Source organism: Tachypleus tridentatus, chromosome 8, assembly GCF_004210375.1.
Source record: "Tachypleus tridentatus isolate NWPU-2018 chromosome 8, ASM421037v1, whole genome shotgun sequence".
Lineage (NCBI taxonomy): Eukaryota > Metazoa > Arthropoda > Merostomata > Xiphosura > Limulidae > Tachypleus > Tachypleus tridentatus.
The window spans coordinates 97,002,910-97,028,865 of NC_134832.1; the positions used below are offsets into that span (position 1 = coordinate 97,002,910).

General features: G+C 34.9%; 1 protein-coding gene across 2 annotated transcripts in view; it reads right to left on the reverse strand.

Annotated features, from left to right (window-relative positions):
• The window catches only part of LOC143223004 (uncharacterized), a 59,308-nt gene that overhangs the window by 31,132 nt on the left and 2,220 nt on the right, over positions 1-25,956 (reverse strand). For both annotated transcript variants that reach the window (XM_076450343.1, XM_076450344.1), the window contains exons 2-4: positions 18,000-18,186; positions 12,666-12,757; positions 1,380-1,493 (exon numbers count right to left, since the gene is read on the reverse strand). In XM_076450343.1, the coding sequence (XP_076306458.1) occupies positions 1,380-1,493; positions 12,666-12,757; positions 18,000-18,179 (386 nt within the window). In that variant the 5' untranslated portion in view covers positions 18,180-18,186. The remainder of the gene's footprint in view (positions 1-1,379; positions 1,494-12,665; positions 12,758-17,999; positions 18,187-25,956) is intronic.

The following is a 25,956-nucleotide window of genomic DNA, read 5'->3' on the forward strand; positions in this document are numbered from 1 at the left end:
TTAAAATCTTAACAATGAAATCACTCTACACTCAGATTAGTAACAAAACAGATTCTATTTTCACAAACAAATCTTTAGTAAAAATATTTCATTAGAAAATCTGATTTTTTTCTGTACAAGATATTTGTAACATTTTCTAAAAGTCTACAAAATTTTGTGAAGATACACATGCTGTATCAAAAGTTATAATCCAAATACTCAATGTGTGCAAGTGTGTAGACGAACTTGTATATAGTGTACTGAGCCCATTGTTAAAGGGTTAATAGCCTCTCAACTGCAATATTGGAACACAATTTCAAGAGGCTAGGTCATTCTAAAGATGTGTAAAAAAAATTCACTTGGGAAGAGAGTACATGTAGAAATGTATCCTATATTAATTTGGGATGTGTTAGTAAATTTGTTCATTTGTAGACAAACATCTCTCAATTTTGGAGATAGCAAACCAAAACTTTTGAGTGAGATTCTTATCTATATAGTATAGCCACCCCCATTACTGAGGAGAGGTAAAATGCACCAGAAAGTAACCCAGGCATAATAGAGGTCTACAAACAAATTTTGAAAGGGTTTCGAGCCTAAATCTAACATTGAATTTTGTATTCCTAGTTCCCTAATTGATGAATACAACCTCAAAAGATAAAGGGGGTAAATGCGAGGCACGTGCTCAAGAATTTCAGATGGGTGTCTTAATAATATTTATGGGTATAAACCCTCTTGAATGAGATATAGAAATGTTTAGGAATAAAGGAGTTTCTAGTACAACGGGGCCTCTGTGAATCATGAGTGGGCTTTGCAGTCCAGTAATACAAGGTAGGTATTTTATGACTCTTCTACAAAGCTTCCATAAAAAAAACGTTTTTATGAATTTATTGAATTTTTCCCATGGATGATCTATTAAAACACAGTAATTCTTCAGATAGTTGCTTTACCTTCATACCAGATGCACAAAGAAACTGAAACTGCTTAAATTATCAAAAGAATCTTATCATTGGTTGAGTGAATTTAACATATTATTGTTCCTAAAACTTCATTAGCTCAAAACTTGTATATCTTTATTACAATTAAGCATTTGATATAATTCAAACTTATAAGAATGTACAACCAGATAACCAAACAGCCAAATAATTCATAAACTGTTCTTAAATTTGTAAATTTCAACAGAAACTATTCAGTAGGAAAATTAAATTTACTTAAATGTCATTAGTCACATCCAGTTTGATGCCACTTATTTGAAGTTGAGCACAAAGCTACACAATACACTATCTGTGCTCTGTCCACCACAGGTATCAATACCAGGATTCTAGCATTTTATGTCCACAGACATACCTCTGTGTCATTGGGAGGAATCATATCCAGTGTCTTGCTTTCACTTGAAAGGATACAGGAATGTTTCTGTACAATGAGCTGCAGTGACAGCTAGCAGAACAGATGCTTCTTGAACACTAAGTAAAACTTTTCCCAATTCACTCTGACCTTCATCTTTTACACAGCTTGTGCTGAAAGAGAAACCATGATAAGCAAAAAATAAAAAATATAATTTTTGCCAAAAATGAGACAAACCTGGTAAGCATTTCAATGCTATTCAGAAAATATAAATAATACATTAACAACTTACTAGATAAAAAGTTATATTCCACCACTCATACACAAAAATAATTTCAGTATTGTTACAAAATCTTCAAATATTGACTAAGTTAAAGTCAAGAAAGAGAGCTGGTAGACCAATCATAAATATGAAAATGGAATAACTATCATTTTCAATCCAAAATATGAAAAAACAAACAAACAACTATGTTATGAAGGTTAAGATAGGTAACATTTTTGCAAACAATATTCTTGGTTTTCATCAATTTATGTATATTTTTCTTTCTTCATAAATTAAATTCCTTTTTTTGTTTATGTGTATTGTTTGAATATGGTACAGTTAACACTAATGTTCAATACATAAGAATTTGAGTTACATTTGAACCACTGGAATATTTCATCATTGCTACTGTACACTAAGCACAAGTCTTATCTGAGGTCTTCTCAAAGACAAAAATCATCAGAAGTTTTAAATAAATACAACTTAACCCAATGTGCATGAGCTTGAACCATTAGACTGACTATATACTGAAGAAGGAATATTTACTATAATTTTGAATCTACTAGGCATATTTACAAGTAATATTGCAAGTCTTGCTTTAATTTATGGAGCTGTTATATTTTCTGAAATCTACTCTATGAAGAATGTACAACATATTGTAACAACAGTAGAAATAAGTAGAATTACAAGTTTTCATTGTTAACCTTATTCTAATCACATATAACAAAAGTGGAAATTTTTGGAAAAAATTATCATTTGCATTGTGAAAATGAAATGTTAACATGACATTACTGTGGAAAACACATTAATTCTGTATCTCCCCTACCAATTTTCAGACCACCACAACAATAGCTTTGAAGTGAAGGAGAAAAATGAAGTCTGCTACCTATCCAACATAAGACTTCTACTTGCTTACTTAAACTTCTGTAGCTTTGTTCCTACAAGGTACGAATCACAGTTCAGTATTAATGGAAATTCTTTTTGACAGGATAGCCCAAGTTAGAAGTATGATACACAAAATGAAAATTATCAATAAAATTGGTCACTATTTAAAATTGTGAGATAGCAAAGTAATACTGTGATTTAACTTGTGGGTAAAGTATAGAAATAATCCTTAAAGCTTTTATATTTCATGTAAATGTGCTTTTCCTGATACAGCTCTAGCAGTTGTATTATTTTAACAAGATTATAGTTCATCAATTAACTTTTGTAGCATTTGTTGTTAAATGTCCAGAATAAAGATTTTATCATTTGTTTATATGTGTTTAAATAGTTCTATGATGCCTTTGCTAATTTCATTCTCTGAAAGGAATCTCTAAATCTTCCTATTTTGTAGTAATTTATATTTACCTGTTGAGCATCAGTGAATCTCACTCAATTTGTAAAGTACTATTTTGATACTGAAGTCAAATATTTATTTCAGAGTTTATTTTGAAAATGTTTCCACTTCCCTTTTGACTGAGTACCATAAAGTTTGAAAATTCTGATCCTTCCTCAAGACCACACAAAACGTATAATGGACAGAAGGATGTTGTAGTTGTGGGAAAAAAAATGCATTATAGACCAGGCAATCACTTCCTTGGATCATGTACTTTAACAAGTCAAGATGAAAGTTACAATTTTCATAAATGAAAATATCTAATAAGTACTTCCCTCTTCTCACAATACTAGCTTTTCTCATTTTGTGCTGCCCTCTATATGCAAACTTTTTCAAAGTTCATGCAATAAACATTCCTCATCCCTCTGCTGGAATTCAAAATTGCAATGTGTCTCATGTAAATCATCATGTGTCACCTCTCCATTAATAGAAGAGCTTTACAATCATGTGGTGCATGCAACCCTCTTAATGCACCACTACCACAATTTAGCAGAAGATGTGAGCACCAGAATAATGTGGGAAGCAAGTGTAAGAAGAGGGAAGCACTTACTGGAAATACAATTTCATTTTGGAAAATTATAATTTCCTACACCATACTCTCTCTCCGCTCAAAGGATTAGCTTAAATCCCACATTAAAATTGACTAGTGTGAGGGATATCCTGGATAAGTCTGGCATATCCCTTGAAAGTGTCTCAAAATTAGAGGAATGGACCAAATGATCTGAGAAGGTATACTGCATCACAATTGAATCAGGTATCTCTTCACCAGAAAATCAACATGATTAGGAGGACCAAATTTGGTGGAACATGTAGGGAGCATATCAGAGGATAGTAACGATATGTTAAAGATAAATCCAAATCACTCAATCCCATGCTGGACAGTGAGCAAGTGAAAATATGTCCCTTGGTGTAGAGTGGCTAGGGCTTGACAGACTGTACTCAGTAAGTCAAATATATCCAAACTTGATAGCAACATCCTCGCAAGAGTAGGATGAGGATTATACAGTCTTCACCTCAAGCCCCAGAGTCATGAGGGAACCTATTAATCGACTTCATAAGCTCAAAGGGTAGCCTAATGCCATGGATCCAGAAATGTCTCAAGTGGAATCCAAAGGAAGTCCCTCTCATACACTCAATCTCCGCAACTATGAACCAACCTGAAACGAGACCAAGTTGGTATCAACGTCATAGCTAAACATGGGAAAACCCAGGGCAGAAGTGGAAACAAGCCACACAATGTGTTTTATATGACCTACAACACAGAAGACAAGTCAAGAAAGAAAAATGGACAATGCAAAACCTGTGTGAGGACTTGTGTAATTAATTCACTCAATCTTCAAAATGTCAGTTGCTGGGTACCAACAGCTACACATGGATAGGAGGAGGGCATCAAAACAGAGGGGTTAACTGCAACTGGGAATCTCAACTTCCAGAATTGATTTGCTATTCTAATGGTCTTATAGTTCCCTCTACACCAGCAAAATGCTACCATCCAACTCTACACTGGATTTTTATAGTCATTGTAGTGGAACTCATCCAGCAGGTTGCCTCCATGATCAACCACTCCAGCAGCATGGAACTGGTAAGTGGTCAGAACTCTCATACTCCACCGGAAGGAAGGCAGGGAAGCACAGTGGAGATCTGGTGGGACTGCAACATGCAAGACAGTGAAATGTGTGATCACGAAAGTCTGGTACAGACTACAGTGATTTATTCAATCTCGGCATAGCAGGGATGGGAAGATACCCTTCTGTTTTATCCATGCTGTCCATGGATGGTACAATCCAGGAGAGGAAAATTAATGAGGCAATTGTCATAAGAAACACATTCTGGTAATCTTGTGAAACATGCCACTTTAAGGATAAGCATACACAGCTATGGAAAATGTACAAGAATAAATATGGCTTATGTTGTAGATGTGATAGCAAGATGTCTGAACGGTTACAGCCATCTAAAGGGAACTTATTTAGAAAACAGATAGAATATTTGGTCAGACACTATTCACCACAAAGCAGGATGCAGAGTGAAGCTGAAGCAGGAGCCCTTGAAAGAAAGGGAAAATACTAGGAAAGACCTCATGTTACAGCTGTGCAAAAGTCAATAGAAGAACCACAATATGCAGGTCAATACCTCAAGGAAGCAGAAAGAGTGATGTGGTGTAGATAGTGAGAGATGAACATGTGTAGAGTCATCCACATGGCTGATCACAGAATCTACTCCAATGACCAATAAAAATGAGGAGCAAAAGAGAAAGTAAGATGACAGACTTGAAGGGACAAAACATGAAAGAAATCACACTGAGGAGGAGATAAGGAGGAAAAGACCAACTGGATGATATGTAAAACCCAACTGATCAGGATAATCAGGAAAAGATAATGGGAATAGGAAGATTGCTAGGGGTAAAAAGGCAGGAACAAGGACCCCAGCAGGAAGTTGTGTGAGCAATATAACAACAGAGGGCACAAACAGAACAGAGGGAGTTATCCAGATCAGAATGAGAGTCGAGATGAGAAATAGAAGATGTGCAGATAAGGAAAAAAGATGACTGACTTTCTCAAGCTGTAGAGGTCTTTGGAAGGAAAGAACAATCCAGATAAAGGATAATGTAGGAAGAGCAATACAAATTCTAGTAACATTGAAGTCAAAAATATCTAATGGACAATATCTACAGGCTAGGTGGAGAAAATAATCCTTCAATAAGGTAAAACAGGGAACACACAGACAGTAGTTAAGAGTTAAAGTTAGGGTATGAAGGACCTCATTAATAAATTAGTCCAGAAACAATGGACACCTTAGTGGCTCAAAGAACCAGAAAGAATGGGAAGCACAACCTTGCAGAAATTGAAACAATGGAAGGTATGCAATAACACCACCAAAAACCCTGAAACTGAGGAGACCAAAGAACCTCTTTCAATGAGCCACATGTCAAACTGAGATGCATGCAACTGTAGGGTGAGAAGCCTGGAAACCTTGAGCCAAAGCCCAGCAGTAAGAAACACACCACTTCCTCAGGTAAACAGACAAAGAAGAAGGAAAAATGGAATGGGCTAAGTGAGAACTCATCAATGACTGGACAAAAGCCAAGCATGAAGACAATGAAATGCAAGTGTGAGATGTAGAATTGGCAAATGGGATTGGTGTAACTGCTTTGGAAGTAACGGAAAAGAGATAGGAGGACTCACCAGGTGTTGAATCAACCAAGGTAAATATAGTTGAATGGACCATTAAAGAGTAATCAGAAATACTCTGTATGGAGTGGCAAAAATCAGGAAGACTACCTGATAAAGTAGTCAGGTAGGAGGAGAAACAGGTAGGATCAGTCCCTGCTATAGGCATATATTGCCAAAGCCCGAGGATGGGGAATTGGGGACCTACATAGAGCATGTGTGTAAACCTTCTGGGTGAGGAGGTTGAGTACAGACTTGGATAGACACTGGCATGACCACTGATCCCAAGGATAAGGATGGAAATAGGGAAGAAAAGAAAAATGGTAAGACAAAACCCTCTAACAAAGCTCCACAAACCCAAAAATCAGAGAGAAAAAGGCTACTCAAATGAAGAAATTCTGTACGAGTTACCACCATTTCTGAACTCACCAGAACCATTACATGCATACTATATGTTGCCACAAAAAATAACTAACTGCACTTCAGTGGGAAGATGGGACAGACAGGGTAAGGTCAAGAGACAAGATATAGAACCATGTCTGGCTCTGATTGAGACCAATGGGTCACTTAATGGGAAAGGTGGATCACTGTTGGACAGAAGTCATCCACAACTCCAAGGAAACAGAAACCATGTTATGCACAAAACATAATAAAAACTGGGTCATAAAAGGTTCTGTATATATGAAGCCTGGTGACTGTCATGACCCAAAAAGACCAAAAGAGAAATGAATGACGTATGTAGAGCCACAGCTGCATAAAACATGCAACCTACAATATAAAGGAAGAGAGAGATGTCCCCAGAAAACTCCATACATCTCCTGTAAAGAATCTCAGATAAGAAGAAGAATGAGGTGATGTCATACAAAGAGTGCCAGAGGAAAACTAGTGCAGGAAAATGGGGACCTGTCCCACAAACAGGTAAAACTAAACCTACAACTGACAGTCCAGAATTAGGTAGCTTACCCCAAAAGTTAAAGGTAAACCAACCAATGGAAAAATGAGCTTTCCAGTTCCATCACCCAATGGGCAGCAAAAGCACAGCACAAACTTGAATACAAGGCAGGGGTAGAAATATTCTAAATTTTCAACAGGACACATGTCCTGCTGGACAGTGAAACTTGCTAGACATTTGAAATTTTAGCAGGATACCTCAAAATTGTCACCAGATATTACCGAAAACAAGAAATCAAGTACAGACAATTATTATATAAAACAGAATCATTTTATTATTTTATGGCACTGAAACATTATTTCAAAGCAAGTGGCAACAAGCCTTACATCCATTAAAAATGACATATAAATCATTTATTTAGATTAAGTCATCCAGCACTAAGACATCAGTTGATATAGACTCATTATCTCTGTTATCTCTACATGTGTGAGTTCCATGTGGACTCGCAAATCGTCTGGTTTCTTACTGTCCTTCCACCAGGATTCTACAGATTTGCACAGTAATTCTGTGCTTGCAAGATCACAGGTCTTATTCTTAGCTAATTTTATTGTCATCAAATCATTAAGAGAATCATTTATTAGTTTATTGTCATCTGGGAAAATCCACATTCTTGTTCAGCAGATGACATGGAAATCACCTGCATGAGGCATACCAAGGCCAACACTGTTGATCCAAGGAAAAGTTTACCATCCTCAACAGTACTTTGACTTAACATGTGGGCCCACACTCCACTTGCACTACTAGCCAGGGACTCATCTGATTTGGCAAGTCTTGTGGCTTTGAGCAGTGTCTGGTGTAACTCAGCTTGACAAATATCAGCTGCAATGTTGAAACCTTTAGCTTCTAGCAGAGCACCAAAGTTATCCAATTGTGTCTGGAGTTCATTATGGCCATATGATGACAATGCTTCCTTGCTTTTAGGCCAGTTGCTTGGTTCAAAAATTTGAAAGGTGCCAATAAAATCCTTATCAAATTCTTCAAATCTCTCATTCAGATATGTGACAATTTTACCTATGAAGATGGCAGTTTCTTCAGCCACAGATTGAGCAACTGTCTCTTTTGTGGCACTTTTTGAGCCTCTGGCCCTTGTCTGACCACTAACTGCAATCACCTTTCCTCTAAGTAACCACTTGGCAGTTTGTTCACATGTTGTGAGCTCTTTAACAATTTTATGGGATCTCTCAACATGATTCAGATTGCCCAGCTTCTCTTTGCAAACAGTGAGTTTGTCAGAAACAATGTTCACAGTAGCAGAATTGTCTTGCATTTTGAGACTAAGAGATGTCAAAACAGGCAGAACTGCCAAGAATGTCCATGTACAGGATGAATTTAAGGCTTGTCAAAGTACTGTACAATCCTGCAGCTTTCTGTCCACGTTCCCCTTTGTCATGCAGCTTTACTTGATACAAATGCTTTGCTAAAGCTGGCCAGTTATGAGAAACTGACTCCAGAGCAGGCTCTTTGTAGGCCACCCACCAGGTTTCCTGTCCCTTTTGTTGGCTTTACCAACTTCTTTGAGGCCAGCCCAGTTCTGTGGCAAATTGTCATAAAACTTCCATTGGTTTTCTAAAAATGTTTGGATATTATGAAGGTAAGGGATGTCCTTGATGGTCTTCTTAATTGCAACTTCCAATCTGTGACTAACACAGTGGATCCCTATCAAATAAGGTTTTTGCACCTTCAATCTGTTGACAACTCCTTTATTTGTGCCAAAATTGACAGCTGCCTCATCAGCTGTCAGGCATACAATTGATTCAAGCCAGTCGGGAAACTTGCCATATATGGACAATGCTGCAAGTACAAAAAATTAGTACCCAATATTAGTTACTTTCTGTAAAACAAAACAAAATGTAAATTTGTACTTTGGAAAATTAAATTGCTCCATTATCTATTAACTAGTTGTGCCAGGTTAAGCTCCAATTCTGTCAGTGGTAAATACATGGTTCTTCTTGGTTTAAATCAATTGAAAAATGCTTGAGTTTTCATTGATGTATATTAATAATGGAATGACTATGTAAACCTAAATTAAAACACAAATGTACATGAAATATTGTCCATTTTAATTTTTCTTAATTAGTAATTCAGGATAAATCCAAAAATTCTCATCCCAGGTAATTAAGAAACCTTTACTTGAATTAAGTGCCTGTAGCAAGTGTTCAGAATCAGCCTTCTCAACTGACTGCAGACACAGGAAGTGGGTTACTGGTTAACAGCCACTGTCCAAGTATCTTACATAGACTATCTTCTACTCAATGTTGGCAGTGTCTGTTGAGCCGTCAGTCATAATGCCAAAGAATAATGAGGTGTGCAGACGAGATCTGACATTAATTCTAACTGTTTCTGCAATATACTTCGTAAAGATAACAGCTTGTTTGTCATTGGCATAATGTTCTGTTAAGTTCATACCAAAGTTGTGCTCCTGCAGCAACAGAAGCTCTTGAAAATTGCTGAATGGTTTGGCATTCAAAGCCATTTAAAGGGCAGCCCTGAACAGCACAAGCAAATGATCTTTCTCAGTCTGGTAAAGTTTGTTCAATGCTTTCATCATGGGAGTTAAATCAGGTATTTATTTTGCTGTCTTAGCTTGACAACTTAGACTGTGGGCGTGACTGTTTTCATGCTCCTTAACAGCACTTCCTCTCAGGTTGGAAGATCCTCTTATGAAGGTGTTCTTCTGCCTTCCACTATTTTGGTCATATTCCTGACAAATGGAGCAAAACATCAGTCTGGTAGCATTATTATACTCCAACCATGGCCGGCCTCTATTCTATTCATCCTGGAAACGAGTAGGCTTAGCGCCAGTACTAGCAGTAACAGTTTTTGCTTTAACACTTGGGCTTGGGTCAACAAGCTTGGGTTTTTTTACTCGGGGTTCCATAGTATTGTCTTCTGATTCATTAGCCTTGCTCGTGAAGCCAAACTGAAATAGATCGTGAGACTTTCTCTTTTTTTTTACTATCAGACGCCATGATCAGAGTGTCACGAATGTTTGGCAGTCACGTGACTATCCAGGACGGCATGGATAAGTCGACCTAAAAAGCGCATTTTGTAAGCGTTCATGACCATTTTTTAAAATTTGCTTTTTTTTTGTCTTAAATTAAATCTTAAATTTTGCAAGTTATTTTCCACTCATTATAGAATATACTTTTAAGCAAAATGTTTGGATTGTGCATATACAGCTTTTGCCTGGCTTTAAATAGAAAATTTCGAACCCTGCAAGGGGATGGGGAAAAAGAAGGGAGAAAAAAGAAACAATAACGAAGATAAAAACAACTATGGCAAGAGATAAAACATTCTATAACTGAGATACACTCACTGAGAAAGTTAATGAGAGCTGAACAGGAAGATGAGGGAAGGCATGGAAAACTCCAGTGAGTAAAGGAGATCAAAATTTTATCAGGTTGTGCTTGCAAAAGGCTTGAAATGGACAGAAAGTCAAGAAAGAGAGACACCATGCATATTGTAGACTCTTCCATCTCCCCACAAAGGCAGAGAAATTCCCTGAATGATCACTCATGCCTGTGGTTGGAAGTGCAGTAACAGACCAGAGATAAGCACCTGAAGTGACAACAACTTCAGAATACATGTTGAATACTAAACCAGTGAAAAATGCATGGCAAACACAGGTTAGTCAAAGGCTTTCAAAGAAAAATTTCTGCACTCAAACACTGCCAAATAAGAAGTGAAAGTCTGGTAATGATGCATTAAGGGAGTCACAATACATAATAGTGGTAATCTCTCTTTGGTGGAGAGGTGACTCCTGATGACTTATATAAGTGATGAAACTTTGGATTCCAACAGAGGGATAATAAAGGTTTATAGCATACATTTTGAAAAAGTTTGAAAATAGAGGGCAAACCAAAACAGGAAAAGCTAATCCTGTGAGTGGAAGGAGAGTACTGTACTGCAAGCAATGTCTGCACTTTTCATCTATTCTTAAGGTCATGAGTTTGGAGGTGGGCAAAGGAAAATCTCAGATACTGTACCAATTTGAACTCTACTGGTCACTTCCAACTGACAGATCATGAGATAACAAGGATGAACCATGACAAGCCTGAATATCTGAAGACCAAATGAGGTGGTCTCTGTGGGACATCTTTTAGTATTACTTGAATAATCAAGGCTTTAACAGCCACTTGTCAAGACTGCTGCTCATGATCAGGAAGAAAGATGAGGTGGATATGGTAGATTAAGTCCACAAAAAGAAGCAGTGACATAATTAGTCTGTACAGAATCTATGGATCCTTTAGAGGCAGTCAGAAGTTTTCCAGACAAATAAAATAAAAGTAATAATCCAGAGTAAACAGAGGCAACTGCTAACCCTTCACCTAACCTTTAGTTCAAAAATATAAGAAACTGCCACCAGAAACTTCTTTTTAAAAGACAATTACCAACTGGAGTTCCCTGAAATAAGGCTGAGGGACTTTTAATATCAGAAAGAAAGCCATCATGATCACACGGTCCCCAGAATCAAAGTTAACTGCATATCTGGGATACTGATGCAGAAGAAGCAAAAGACAAATAGACTGATGATGAGAGAATGCTGTAGCAGGTAAAAACGATCTCAAAGGTAAAGGAGGATATTCAAGAAACTGGAGCATCCTCACAGTCCCCACACACAGTAGAAATTTTAAAGTTGAAGAGAATGTGGCAACTAGGAGAAAACATAAAGATGCCACAAAAAAAGAAGCTGCATAAATCTAAATATACTGTAATGATGGAAAGAAAAAACAGTCAGGGGGTTTGAAAGAAATGCAATAAGTTCATTCAAGAACCTGCAGAAACAACCAGAATAAAAGAAAAAAAATATTACATGTCTGAGTTACCAAGGTGGTGAAGAAAAAAGGTAAAGTTACCTGATATTCATTTAAAAAAAAGAAACAGAAGCAAGGTGCTGGAAATGCTGATCAAAATCTTCCAATGATACAAGAGGCTTAGAAAAAAATGAGAAAAGCAAAAGGCCCTCGAGATCTGAGTCTAAGGTGTAGAATGTAGTATAGAGCCAAGCACTTCATGTATAATGACAGTAATACTGCTCATCTCAGAGTCCATCTATTTCCTATTGGATTGAAAGAATTGTTGATGTGTGTTTGGGACTTGGAAAAGATAGGGCTTCAGAAATGTGGGTAGAGGAATTCATATTCAACAAGAATCTGTCTTCCTTTTACTTAAAGAAATAAAATTCAAGCAAAATAATAATTTATTAGATGCTAACTGAAATTTATGTGCAGTGCAAAAGATTCCAAGTTTCATAAAAGTCTTTAGAAACTTTATGAGTCTGGGAAATGAATAAGACTCAGGTTTAAATATAAAAACTGTGAAGGGGATACAGCACTAGGTTGTTGCATTGCCCTCCTATTCGTGGAAGTGTACAATCTAATGTTAATGACATAGATTAACTTTTTTGTGGGCGAGTACTGTGGTATAAATATATTTCTAGTGCTAAAGTTCGTGAATATTTGAACATTTTATGATACATACACAATTCTCTAATTTAGTAATCACGTGTTATAACAATCACCTCCTTAAAATGTACTTATTCTATGTTACAAATGTTAAGATAAATATCCTTTTAAAGTGACTTACTGTGTACAAACCTGCTGGATGATTTTTTCATGCAACATGTGCAATTTGTGACCCATTTGCATTTTGACTAACTTACACAAACATCGATTCACCTAAAATTCAAATAAAATAATACATATAACTATTTGTCTTACAACACTAAGTTTTGCTTTTCTTATACTTGTTTTGATAGCTTTAATTTGTACTACTATTACTAATTGAAAAGAACTGATTTTTTTTAAAGATTACTGCAACCTTTAAAGGAATACACCAGGAAGTTTATCACTAAAAATATTTTGTTAAAAAATTCCACATGTAAAAGATTAGAAATGTGTGTTAAAAAATGAGCTGGTAAGCACCTACTCTAAAAGCTCCTATCAATATCATGTGAAAATATTTTATGTGAAAAATTAAAGCATATAAATTATGCACACACAGAAATCTAACTTTATTACTATATGATGTGCAACACTAATACAAGATCAAATGACATCTAGGATCAGCAAATGGAGACATTACAATAAATTTAAGAAATAATTTCACATTATAAAAATGTTTTGAGAAACCGTTTGTCCTAAGTTTATTTATACACACACACACATTTGTTCTTTTTACTGTGAATGTGGTTTTATGACAAACTTTAGATAAGATTTAGCATTCGAGTTTTCATCTTACAATGTTGAGTAGATTACATATTTTAATGAAAGTGACTTTCCTGAGAGTTTTGTAAAACTACTATCTGAAATATCAACAAAAACAACATATTCTAACAGCAGCCAACTAAGTATAATCAATTTACTTCATAATAAACATGTATATATATGTTACAAGCAAAAAATGTTAAGTTTTGTGAATAATGGACTTCTAAGATGTAAAATAAATAAGCCCATTTATCATTCAATTTACCATCTGTCATTGAATTACACTAGTTTTAGGTACTTTTATCCTTCACTAGTAATGCTAGACAAGAACAAACACCAAAACACAACACTAGACTTTTTATCATTAACTGTATGATGTTTTTAGTTTTCTCTTACTCACCACAGCAAACATATATTTATATAAAACTTAAGAACAAATTTGTGGCACCAATTCCACATATTCTTCCAATCTTATATAAATACAAGTTCACTACAGTCAGTAAACAACTAAAACACCATATATACATATAAAAAAATACAGAACCTAAAAATGTTGTTTGACTGTGCCACTTCTTCACTGATTTGTAAAAGCTGGAAGAAGAAGCAACAGAAACTGGGATTTCCAGACCAAACACTGGTACATTTAAATACTGATTTCAATAGACTGCTTATTTAGATTTTAAACTTTACTTTAGGGTTTGAATTTAATTATAAGGTATATGTTTCCAAAACAAATATGGGTTTTTCTAACATTAAAACAGTTGTCCATGCTTGTAAAATCAAGGCTAGCTCATTATAAATTACTGTAGAAAACAGAACTTTTGAGTATCTAACAATTTTAAGGTGGTTGTTTTTTTTTGGTTTTTTTACAATACACTAAATGTAATTGTAATAATTTCAATGGAAAAGCAAATCATGTTGTTTCTCTGCATAAGCACTACAAAATAGTGCAAGATAATTTTTAACATTACAACCAAACTTTTCTATATGTTATGTTTTTTACAAATCAATTGATTTGAACTTTTATAAATAAGAATAAAGTAAGCATTTCTACATAATAATATCACACCACTTGAGAGATTTTAATGTTTTAACTGTTTGAATGAACAGCAATATCAGAATAAGAAAATGAACAAACTGATCTATTTCAAGTATTAACTTTCTTGTTAAAGACAGATCAAAGAAAACAAAGGATGCATGTGACAATGTTTTAACTATTTTCAAAAGCTAATTAAACAACTGCTATAATTTTATATCTATAAAAGTGGCATCACAATGTAATTTATAATTCAAATTTTAATAAAAGTTTTAATTTTTTAATTCAAAACAAAATATTTTTGTATATCACATGGCATATATTGTCTTATTGTTTAGTTCAAATTTTATTCCACCTACCACGTAACATCTATAATGATTAACGAATTAGAAACTGACAATTCAGACATTTACAAGCTAGAATATAAAATATTCTTATTTTTTATTTTAGATTTGCTGAGATATCACTATATTTTGCAAACCTACCACAGTAGATCCACCTATTACTCAATTCTTTTGGAACCTCTTGTCTTCTCACATCTACTTTTAAGTTTATAAGCTATAGAAAGAGTACATACTAAACTTTGTTAACCTGACAGCTTTTAGTAATTGGTCTGAAAAGGAAACATGTAATATGACTGAAAATTGTAAAGTCTGAAGTCTACTAAAAAAGTCATTGCTCTATACAGAAATATTTTCTTTAACCCATGTATAGTTAGAAAGCTAAGTAAATTATAGTGGTTTTTATGGGCACCAGTGTAGTCATTTCATTTTTTTGATTTTCTAAAATACATCTTTGAAATCTACAAAAATTAATATCTTCCCCATCTACTTGACAGGTTAAAGAGGCTTAACAAACAAGTCACACATCATATTTTATACAAATATTGTTGTTGGATGTTTTGAGAAAATAACCAAAATTTCAGTATTTGCAAGTAAATAGCAATAATATATTCACATATACATGTTCACAAGTGCCTATTTTGTACACATATAATGCTCAATTCTGACTGCCCTCGGATGATTACCATTAAATATCTACTAAATTTATTAGATCAAACTGAACTTCATACATAGCCATATCATAAACATTTTCTCACAATTTTATTACTTTACACAGTTCTCATTTTCACCACTGTACTATAAACAAGCTGGTCAATCCTATCAAGTGAGTTCTAGAGCCAGGATAACAATGAAACTCAGTGGAAAAGTTCTTGGTTATTGTACTACAAGTACTCATGTTACTGAAAGTGTCGTATTACAAAACAATGTAAATAATATTAGAAGTGATGATTAATTCCTTTATGTATGGCAAGTTTAAACTTCAGCTGCTAAAGTAAAATAAACACAGGAAAGGGATTTGAAAAGGTCATAAACAGAAACTATTAGTGGAAGCACTACAATTTTTTTTGTGAATATTTAAAAGGATAGAGCAGTACTACTGGCTTTATTTTGCATTTTTCAACAACTACAGTTTTATAATGGTTATAAGATTGGTCAAGTTGACTAACCCCATATGAAGTTAGGGTTGATAAAATAGTTTTTTTCTGAAAACAAATGTGTGGTGTATATATATATATATATATATATATGAAAGGTTTTAGAGATTATACAAATGAAATATGAAAATTTTTTGCTCCAAGAACAGTCAACACTGACTCAATATATTCACAAAAATTTTGTAAGAATAATTAACAATCTTGAAAAGACTTATAATGTTTACTAAAAGTTTAAAATATTTTGAGAAAATATACAAAATGTGTTAAAACTTATAGTATAGAAACTATGATGGGCACTTTGGATCATGTGGTCAATGTAATCCCATAAGACAATAACAAAAGATGATAGTTTAAAAGCAAAAAGATACTTAATATGTAATCAGTTGAGAACAAAGGTAAGAACAGTTGCATCTAATCAATTTATAGTAAACTCCAACTTTCAAAAGTGTCTTTAATGTTCAACTTAGAATTAAGATTTAAAAGAATAACTCTAAAAAGCATAAATTCATAATGAGATTTGTGCTTTAATGTCCCTACCTTATGGAGAAAATTTGTAAAGTATCTTTCAAGAAATTGATTTTTCTATATTTATTTACAATATCACATAACCTAATTCTTCATTTTAAGAAAACTGAGGTGTGGGAGACTACATAAAAATGGTTTTTGATCAAATTTTCATGCTTTCATAATATACCTTAGATTTGCAGACTAACCAAATATATTTTATTAAAAGTGTTTGTTTTTGAAAACTTTCAGTATTTTACTTTTCTTGTGAACTCACTTATATATAGTGGCAACTGTAGCATCCAAAATGTCTGAAATGATATTCCACTGATGCATTTGTATGCCTGAAATCTAAAAAGCATCCTCCCGATATGATGTTTCAGCATTCAAAATAGGACCTTAACACTGTTAAAAACATGTACAAACTGTATAGAATATGTCAAATGAAATACATTTTCAATATTTGGTAAGTTTATCTATTTATTATAGCATAAGGCCTATGAGTTATGACAAACTGATGCCCTTTCTAATATACAGTTGCCCTAATAACTTTCAATCACAACACACTAGACAAATGGTAGCTGAGATACGTACACATAAAACACACAAGCACGCTTATGTTCAATATTACTTCATCATATTCTTTTATGTATGTCAATAATGAATTTTTATTACAAACAACCAAAATTCAAATAAAAATGTTAGTGTTCATTTTTCTGTTTGACAGTAACAGACAGCAATGGAGAAATTCTAAGCTCTTATGCTGTAGTTATGCTTTTCTATTTCAATGTACAATTATATAATTTTAATACATATTATTCACAACATAACTTCAAATATTCTGAACATTTAATAACTATTTCTGAACCAACTGCACAATACTGTGTGCATCTCAAAAATTTATTTTAAAATGTCACAGCTGAACTTCTTCATGGAGTAAATTGACGATCATGCACACTCACAAAAAGTATTCAGGCATTTGCAAGAAATTTTAAGTGAACAAGAAAATAGTACCTTTGCAATTGTTATAGCATGTGAAAGAATGGGTATATGAAGTGTATTGATACTTAAATGTTCAGTTATTTCTTTCAACAAAAATGCTCATTATGTAACAATAGTAACCAGTAATCAAAATATTACCATTACAATTTTTCATTGTTTTCAATTAACTAACATTTGATCAGCTTAATCACTGTCAGAACTCACAAAAGAAAGTGATTGAAATTATGATTTCTGATTGCCACTTTTGATTATTTCAAATATCCTTGTGATAAGAGTATTGTCATTGTTTGTTGTTCCCCAGCACACTTTTACGCCCTGAATCTTAAAACATTTCCACTGTGACGTTTTAGTGTTAAACAATGGCCTTAACGTCTAAGAACTTTCATCTTTAACTACCTATATAGTAAAATCTCTTTGGCATTCTTTTAAAGGTAGGTCTCAAATATCTTTCATATATAGGCCTTAGTCATTATCAAAACATTGAAACAAGAAATTATTAAGTTCTCAAAACAGTTATCAAGTAAATTCAACTTTTAAAAATAAACTCAAAATTAACCATTATAACTTTCTGTAGTAAATCATCCAAATATTACTTAAAACAATCAAAAGACAAACATCTGTTATGTTGGCTGTGAAATATAGTTTGATATCTTGATAATAAAATTAAGACATACCCTGTTGCAACTTTGAATGAACTTATCAAGAGGTAACTTTAGCCTGATGCGATGATACACTTTTCTCAGAATTGCAGCCTCAACCCAAAGAAGGCTCTGCTGACCCAGTTCAACCATAGTAGCCTGAAGAATATCATCCATTTTTTTGGCCAATAATTTAGCCATCCCCTGCTGTTCCATTATGGCCCTATAAACCAATCATTAAAAAAAATGTTTACTCACCATTCCCCAAGAAATATTTCTATATTTTAAATATCAAAAAGGCATTATAAAAGAGTGAACTAAAAAAAAACAAGACAAATTGATGTCAATAAACTCATATTTTGTATTGAGACAGATACATTATATATAACCATATTTTCCTCTTCACAGTTTTTCTTTTTCTGCCAAATAAAATCAAAGTGGTTTTAGCTAATAATTTTTTACAAACTGGAAAAGAGTGAAATGCTTTTGTTTTTCTCAAGCTTAGAATAGTCAATTGGTTGTTTAACGTTTAATGGCGCAAGGCGATTGGGCTATCTGTGCCAAACAACTGGTAAAGTAAAATAATTAAAACATGTAAAAAGTAATCATGCTAAAACAAGACATAATCCAATTTTCAAATTAAAATCTTAAAGAGTTAAAAAACCATTGGCCCTTAAAAATTTAAAAACACAACTGAGGTGGACAGTGTAACTATTGTCAATGACACTGTTCAATGTCAAGGGTGAACCCATTGTAAAAATGTTTAAAATGGTGCCATCACTCTTCATTGTAAAGATTGTATGACAGTAAAATGAGAGCTATTGTGACTTGAATGTCAGACATACAACACACTGCTGCATCAGTACCAACTAAAAGAAAGCAATGAGTTAAAAAACTGTGCCAAATGCATAGCTTTGCCAAAACAACTTTTCCTTCTGGTCCTTACAGAAGCAAAACAGCCAAAGAGCAACAGATGGTTTGATCTTGAAAACTTGTTATCATGTTGCTCATTCCAAATCCACTGCTAACTGGCACAGAGCCAAGTCTTAAGAACAGGACTTTAGACCATGTATGGGACAGGTACAGCGATGATTGTACCAGAGCAGACAGACTTAGCTGCAATGTCAGCAAGCTTGTTCCTGTGAATAACAATGTGACTTGATATTCAGAAAAACTGGGTAGAAGTAGATGATAGAGAGAAATGGGCCAGTAGGTTTTGAATATTGACAAGAACAGGGTGAGAACCAACGTGAAGTGATTCCTGGGCCAACAGAGAGCTAAGTGAGTCAGTATAAATAGTACAGTTTGTGTACTGCATAGCTATATATATATATATATATATATAGTGTGTTATCCAGGGCAAGAGATATAGTACACATTTGGCAGTGAACAGAGAAATTGTAGAGGGGATTCTCTGTGCAACAACCAAATCACAACAAACCATGGCAGAGCCCACAGTCACCTGATTTCAAACCATCTGTCAAAATAGAAATGGAAGAATGGTTCAAAAGATGTTTGGCAAACAGAAGGTGATACTTCCAATAGGTAGTATTTGCCTTCTTCAGATGACTAAAAGAAAGGTCACATTTGGTGATGGGTTGATCAGTGAATAGAGCTATGTTATCAAAGGTCAGGCCCAATCAATCCAACTGTGCATGGATGTGCAGATCAAAAGGAACAATGACAGGCCATCTGTTCTGAAAAAGGATGTCCCACTGAGGAAGGAAAACACAACTCCATGTGGGATGCTGTGGTAAAGACTGAAGTTTTGAAGCATATAGTAAATACAGTTACAAAGGATGAAGGTATAGAGGAGGTTCATGAGACTCAGTGTACAAACTCCAAACTCTGGACTGGAGAAGAGCAGTAGGCCCCTGTATAGAGCTGAAGTCCCTGATAGCAAACAGAGTCCAATACCTTCAAGGCCAAGGTCCTGACAGAGCCATAAACAAGAGAACCATCATCCAGTTTTGACTGATTAAGAGCATGATATATTTTTAGCAAAGAACATTGATCTGCTCCACAAGAGGTAGAAGACAGGACACAGAGGATGTTCAGTGTCCTTGTACACTTGGCACATATCTGCTTGATGTGGGAATAAAGATCAGCTTATGGTCAAAGATAAGCCCCAAGAACATTGGGACTATAGGAAGCACAACTTCTTCAAGACAGAGCTCAGGATTGAGGTGAATACCCCATTGGTGGCAGAGATGCATGCAAACAGTTTTTGAGTGAGAAAAGGTAAAACCATTTGCTGTGCTCCACTTCAGTAAGCAAGTGAGGACAGGCTGCAGCTGCTGTTTAATAAACCTGATGCTCGATGACTGACATGAAATTTGGAAGTCATCAACATAGAAAACATTTGTAACTGTAGGGGGGGGGGAGTTGTCCACTGGTGGTATTAATCTTTATAATGAAAAGTGTAACACTCATGACATTGCCCTGATGGACTCCAAGTCTCTCTGGGAAAGAATGTGAAAGAGTTGAACCCACATATACTTGAAATTGCCAATTCATTACAAAAATGTTTAATAAAAATGGGTAAATGGCCATGCAACCTGTACAAGTGGAGGTCTCGCAAGGTGTCATACCTCCATGTTAGACCATAAGTTTTCTCCAGATCAAAAAATACAAAAACAAGATGTTGTCGCTTGAGAAAGGTTTCTCTGATTGACATGTCAAGTTCTTTCAGGTGGTTTATGGTAGAGTGCTCTCATCAGAACTCACACTGAATGGGTGAGAAGAGGATGTTTGATTCGAGGAACCAAACAAGACAATCATTAAACATCCTCTCTAAGATCTGACAGAGACAGCTCATCAAAGCAACTGGATCACAGTTCAAAGGTATCTTGAGATCCTTCCCAGACTTAGGAAAATGGAGTATCATAGCATGGCACCAAACATTGAGAAAAATATTCTCCTGCCAAATTTGGTTAAATACAACCAGAAGAATAGCAAGAGAGACAAAAGAGAAATGACAGAGCATCCTGTAATGAAATTATCAGATCCAAATTAGGAACTATATATATTTAAAAACCAACCATTTTTACATATATATTTTTCTCTACAAGTGGGTTTTCTCATCATCACAAATTAGGTACTGCCAGACTGATGGCGTGCAAGCTAGAGATCCACCAGCATAAAGGGGCAATTATAGTGTTTGAGACAATCAGCCCAAAAGAAAAGAGGCAATCACTCTGCTTGTGTCTTGATGGCCAAGATAGTGAAAAATGAAGTAGATGTGCTAAATGCATGAGAAAAGCTTTCACCGAGAGTATTAACAATGTTTTGGGCATCAGTAACATCCTGGCCATTAGAGTAAGTTCTAATGGGAGGCAGAAGTATACTATCCACTAACCTTTCAAATCTTGTCCCTTGTGAATTGAGAACAGGTGGTAGAAGAGATGCTAGAGAAGTATCTAATCCAAGATTCCTTCTGGCTTTGACGACTTACCTGTCAACCATGTATGTGGGCCAACTGGGAAGTGATGCAGTTTGAAAGTGTTATATACCTATGAAATGTATCCTAAGCCTATTCGTGAGCTTTTCTTGCCATGTGGAAGGTAGGATTCCACCAAGGAAGAGAATACTGTTAGAAACGTGTCAAGGTTTCAGGAATACACTGAGCAGCTAACTGAATAATACAATCAGTCACTGCTGCCATGCAGTCATCTATCAATGCCTTACAGACACTGACAGAATCAAATTCTGAGAAAACAGTTGAAGAGGGCCAGTTAGCTTGGTCCAACTTCCATCAAGGCATGTGGGTCGGGTGGCTTTGACCACAGCCAATCTCACTTAAAATGATAGGAAAATTATCACTGCCCTATGGGTTACTGTTAATCTTCCAAGAAAGTGAAGGGAAGCAGATAGAAAGATCAATAGCAGTAAAAGACAAACTAGGTGCATGAAAATAAGTATAAGAATCAGTAGTGAAGAAAGGTTGTGATCCAAGAGCATATGCTCTATGGGACAACCCCTCCCATCAATATCAGCTCTACCCCAGAGGGGATTATGTTCATTAAAATCCCCCAGAATTAAAAAGGGAGAGAGTAACTGCTCAATAAGTGCACCAAAGTTTGACAGGTCATAGGCCAGGTAAAGAGAACTAATAGTGATGTTATGACACAAGGAAGCACAGATGGCTACAGCCTCAAAGAGTGTATCATGTAGCATAGACAGAGCAGGTACATGCTGATCAACCAATAGTGCCACTCCACCATGCACACTTGCACATCACACAACCAGTCATTTCTGTACAAAAAAAACTGCCGAAAAGGTGACTGTATCCACAGGTTTCAAAAATATTTCCTGGAAGTTGACACGTATGGGATGGTAAAAATCAATCAAATCCTTAACGTCATCTATATTTGAATGAAAAACCTGAAAATTCCACTGGATTAGAGTGTCAATTTTTACTTACACGGAGGAGAATATGGTGGGAAGCACTTATGTTTTCAACCATGTTTTTTTTTTCTTATTGGACGAAGGTATACTGATCTCCATGGATCCTGCCCTAGGTGGAGTAGGTAGATCTCTGTCTGTGTACAAAGACTCCAGTGACTGAGGGCATGAATGTATGGTTGTTTTACTTCTCAGGACTAAAGTAAAGGATGGACCCGAGGAAACATCCAAACAAAAAGTCAAAGGAAGTAGAACCAAGCAGTCAATGGAAGGAATGGCAGGGAATGAGATGGAAGTAGACATAGATTGATCAACTCTTTTAATCATGGTGGGCAAAAGATTCTTCAGAGGTTTTGCAAACAATTTTGCTGGAGGCAGAGATCTGTCTGCACTCCCACTGTGACAATGGAATGGAGTGCAACAGCATATGTCCGAGATGGAGTTGGGAACAATAATTTCTGAGCCTTTGGGTAGGAAATAATATTTATTGTCCTAAAGCATTACACTTTTTTTTCCTCTGCCCATTTTTTTAGGGCAAGAAATAGAGTAAGAGGGATGTGAACCACTACAGTTAACATAATGTGGTTCCAGTTTGCACTTGTATGTGTCATGGTTTTTAACCCCACAACAAGCACATTTTAAAGAACCTCGGCATGATGTTGTTGAGTGACCAAATCACTGACACTGAAAACATTTGAGAGGGTTGGGAATATATAACCATACCTTATAGTTTAGATAACCTGCTTTAACTGTGTCCAGAGAATGTGGTGATGTAAACATCAATATCAGAAGATAAGCAGGTGCCATAATTCCATCTTTGGAAGTGGAAATTTGGAACACCTCAGTAACACCCTGGCTAGAGAAACCAGGAAGGATCTCTGACTCAGGAATGTTAAATCCCTTTCAACTATAAATCCTCTGAAATAATTCAAAGTTTTATAGGTATTAAACTCAATGGCCTTTGAATTAAAGAGGAGTTTGGCATGTTGTGATGAAGATGTTTCCACCAAAATGTCTCAAAAGTGCAACTTTTTACTGACTTAGGGGAGCCAGCAAGCCCCTCTATTCCATTTTGAATAATAAAAAAAAACAAAAAACATTTGCCCTGAGGATTTCTTGGATAAGGAACAGATAACCATAAATCAGCATACAGGATCTGACTGTGATGTTGACTATGCAACAGAATTGTCCATGGGTGGTCCTTTTCTGATAATCTGGTTTTTGTTTAAATTTCTTCATTTTTATTTATTTTTTCATAAATGGAGGTATCCATAATAAAGACATTACATTTCAGTGCCCACTGACCCCACCCACCACAGACCCTTACCAGGGGATGCACAAGTGTCAAACAAGGACACTGCAACGATGCCAGGGTTTCGTGAGCACCATATCTGAAAACCAGTGTCAGACACAATGTCCATAACACCCATTTAGAATGTTCAACACTAGTACTCTGTTGACTCTAGCCCAAGTGGACCAGCCGACTGACCATGGAGGGGTGACACCAAAAGTATGTCCATGCCCATCTGCATGGAATTCAAGGCTAAAGTGGTGAGTTGAAGTTGGACCCCTCAACCACCAGGATCATCTCCTCCCCTTCACGGGTCACCCCACATGGCAAATGTGAGTTCAGATCCCAAATGAACTAAAAATATAGAATCTTTTCTGGGAGGTCCTTTCACCACATACAGGAAGCCACCTTAAAGGGAAAACTTAGAATAATCTGTCTTGATCTGCTGTGGACATACTTTTCCAAATCACCAATTCCAGTAAATTTATTTTCTGTTTAATTCATTCTTGAATTTGTTATAAATAGTACATATCTTGGATATCAGAGTACCTAAACAGCACTCAGGAATAACTTGTATTCAAAACTTATCTGGTGCTGCCACTAATATCTTTCTTAATACTCTTTTTTACATTTAGTATATTACAAATCCACCTAAAGAAAACATAATCTATATTATTAGAAAAAATTATCTGAAGTACTTTTGTTATAATAGCTTATTAAAAAAAATATTAAGAACTAAAGTGGCAGTGTAAGGCCATTCAGAAAAAGAAAAATTATAACTAAAAACCACAGTAAAGATAATGAATAGGTCTATTTGTATGGAAAATTAATACTTAAACAGTTAAGCAAAATAAAATAAAGAATGCTTGCATTAAAACAGCATATCTGAACCATAATAAATGACATTTAAAAAAACAAAACCAAACCAAACAAAAATCAAACTAATGCTGCTGCATAAGTTAAAATGATCCCAAGGATACAGGCTATAATATGAAATACAAAATGTGACCTGCATTTTGGAAGTGACTGTGGTGGTAGGACCCACATTGCAGTACTTAGAAGAAAGAATTGATAAAAATAAAATAATTAAAAGAAATAAAAATTGGAGAGCAAGATGTGGGTGCTCAAGCCAACAATATCCCACATGTATATCAATTTTCACTGCCTGCAAACAATTGTGGGAAGGTGACTGTCCTCCTAAGTAAAAGGAGGAAAAAGATAAATGGAAAAGAAAAACAAAATTAGATACTGTCACTTGGGTTTAAGTAATATAAATGTAACTCCTGAGGTTGGCAATTCAACCCCCATTATACTACATAGTAAAACAATCATTAGCAAATTATAGAAATTCAAGAATTAAAAATTCTTCACAAATAACAAGAAAAATATGTAGTAGTTCCCACTGATAAAGCTAATTGTAATTTTAGATTTAAATTTGTACATTTATGATAAATGAAATCCATAGTACACATATATTTAAACTTGTGAATAATCTAAAGAATCAGTAATTGGTAATTTCAAAGCTAATAAAAAATGTTTTAAACCAAATTCTTTTGTAGATTTACCTTTTCTGTATACTATTACTAAACTTCATAAATCTCAAATTAAATTTAGGTATATTTATAGTTCAATGCAATCAACTGTTAAACAATCAGCCATTTTATTAAATAAATAACTTGACATCTTAGTTCATAAAATTAAGTATTTAAATATTAATACTAAGTAATACTTATTTTTGATAATAAAAAACAAACTCATTTAAGATTATCCAAACAACTGTGAAAAATATTCAAACATTTGATTTCATCACATTGTATACCACAATTCTACTGTTTGCTTTTAATTTTGTGCAAAGCTTCACAAGGGTTATCTCCACTGAACCTCTCTAATTTAGCAGTGTGAGGCTACAGTGAAGGCAGCTAATCATCACCACCAAATGCCAACTCTTTTACAAAGGAGAAGTGGGATTGACCATCATATTATTATGCCCCCATAGCTGAAAGGACAAGCATGTTTGGTGTGACAGGGGTTTGAACATGTGACCCTCAAATTAGGAGTCGAGCACCCAACCCACCTGTCCATGCCAGGCTAATTTCGGCTATGAGTTAATTAATATACCAGTTTTGTTATCCTTTCAAAGTACCAGAAGAAAGAAAATTTAGCTCTAAAAACATAAAAGACATTTAAGTTTCTGCATTTACAATAATTATATATTTTCCAATAACCAGATTTTTAAACAAATAATAGGAGTTCCAATGGGAGCTAACTATTATACTTGTATTGCAAATTTATCTTTAT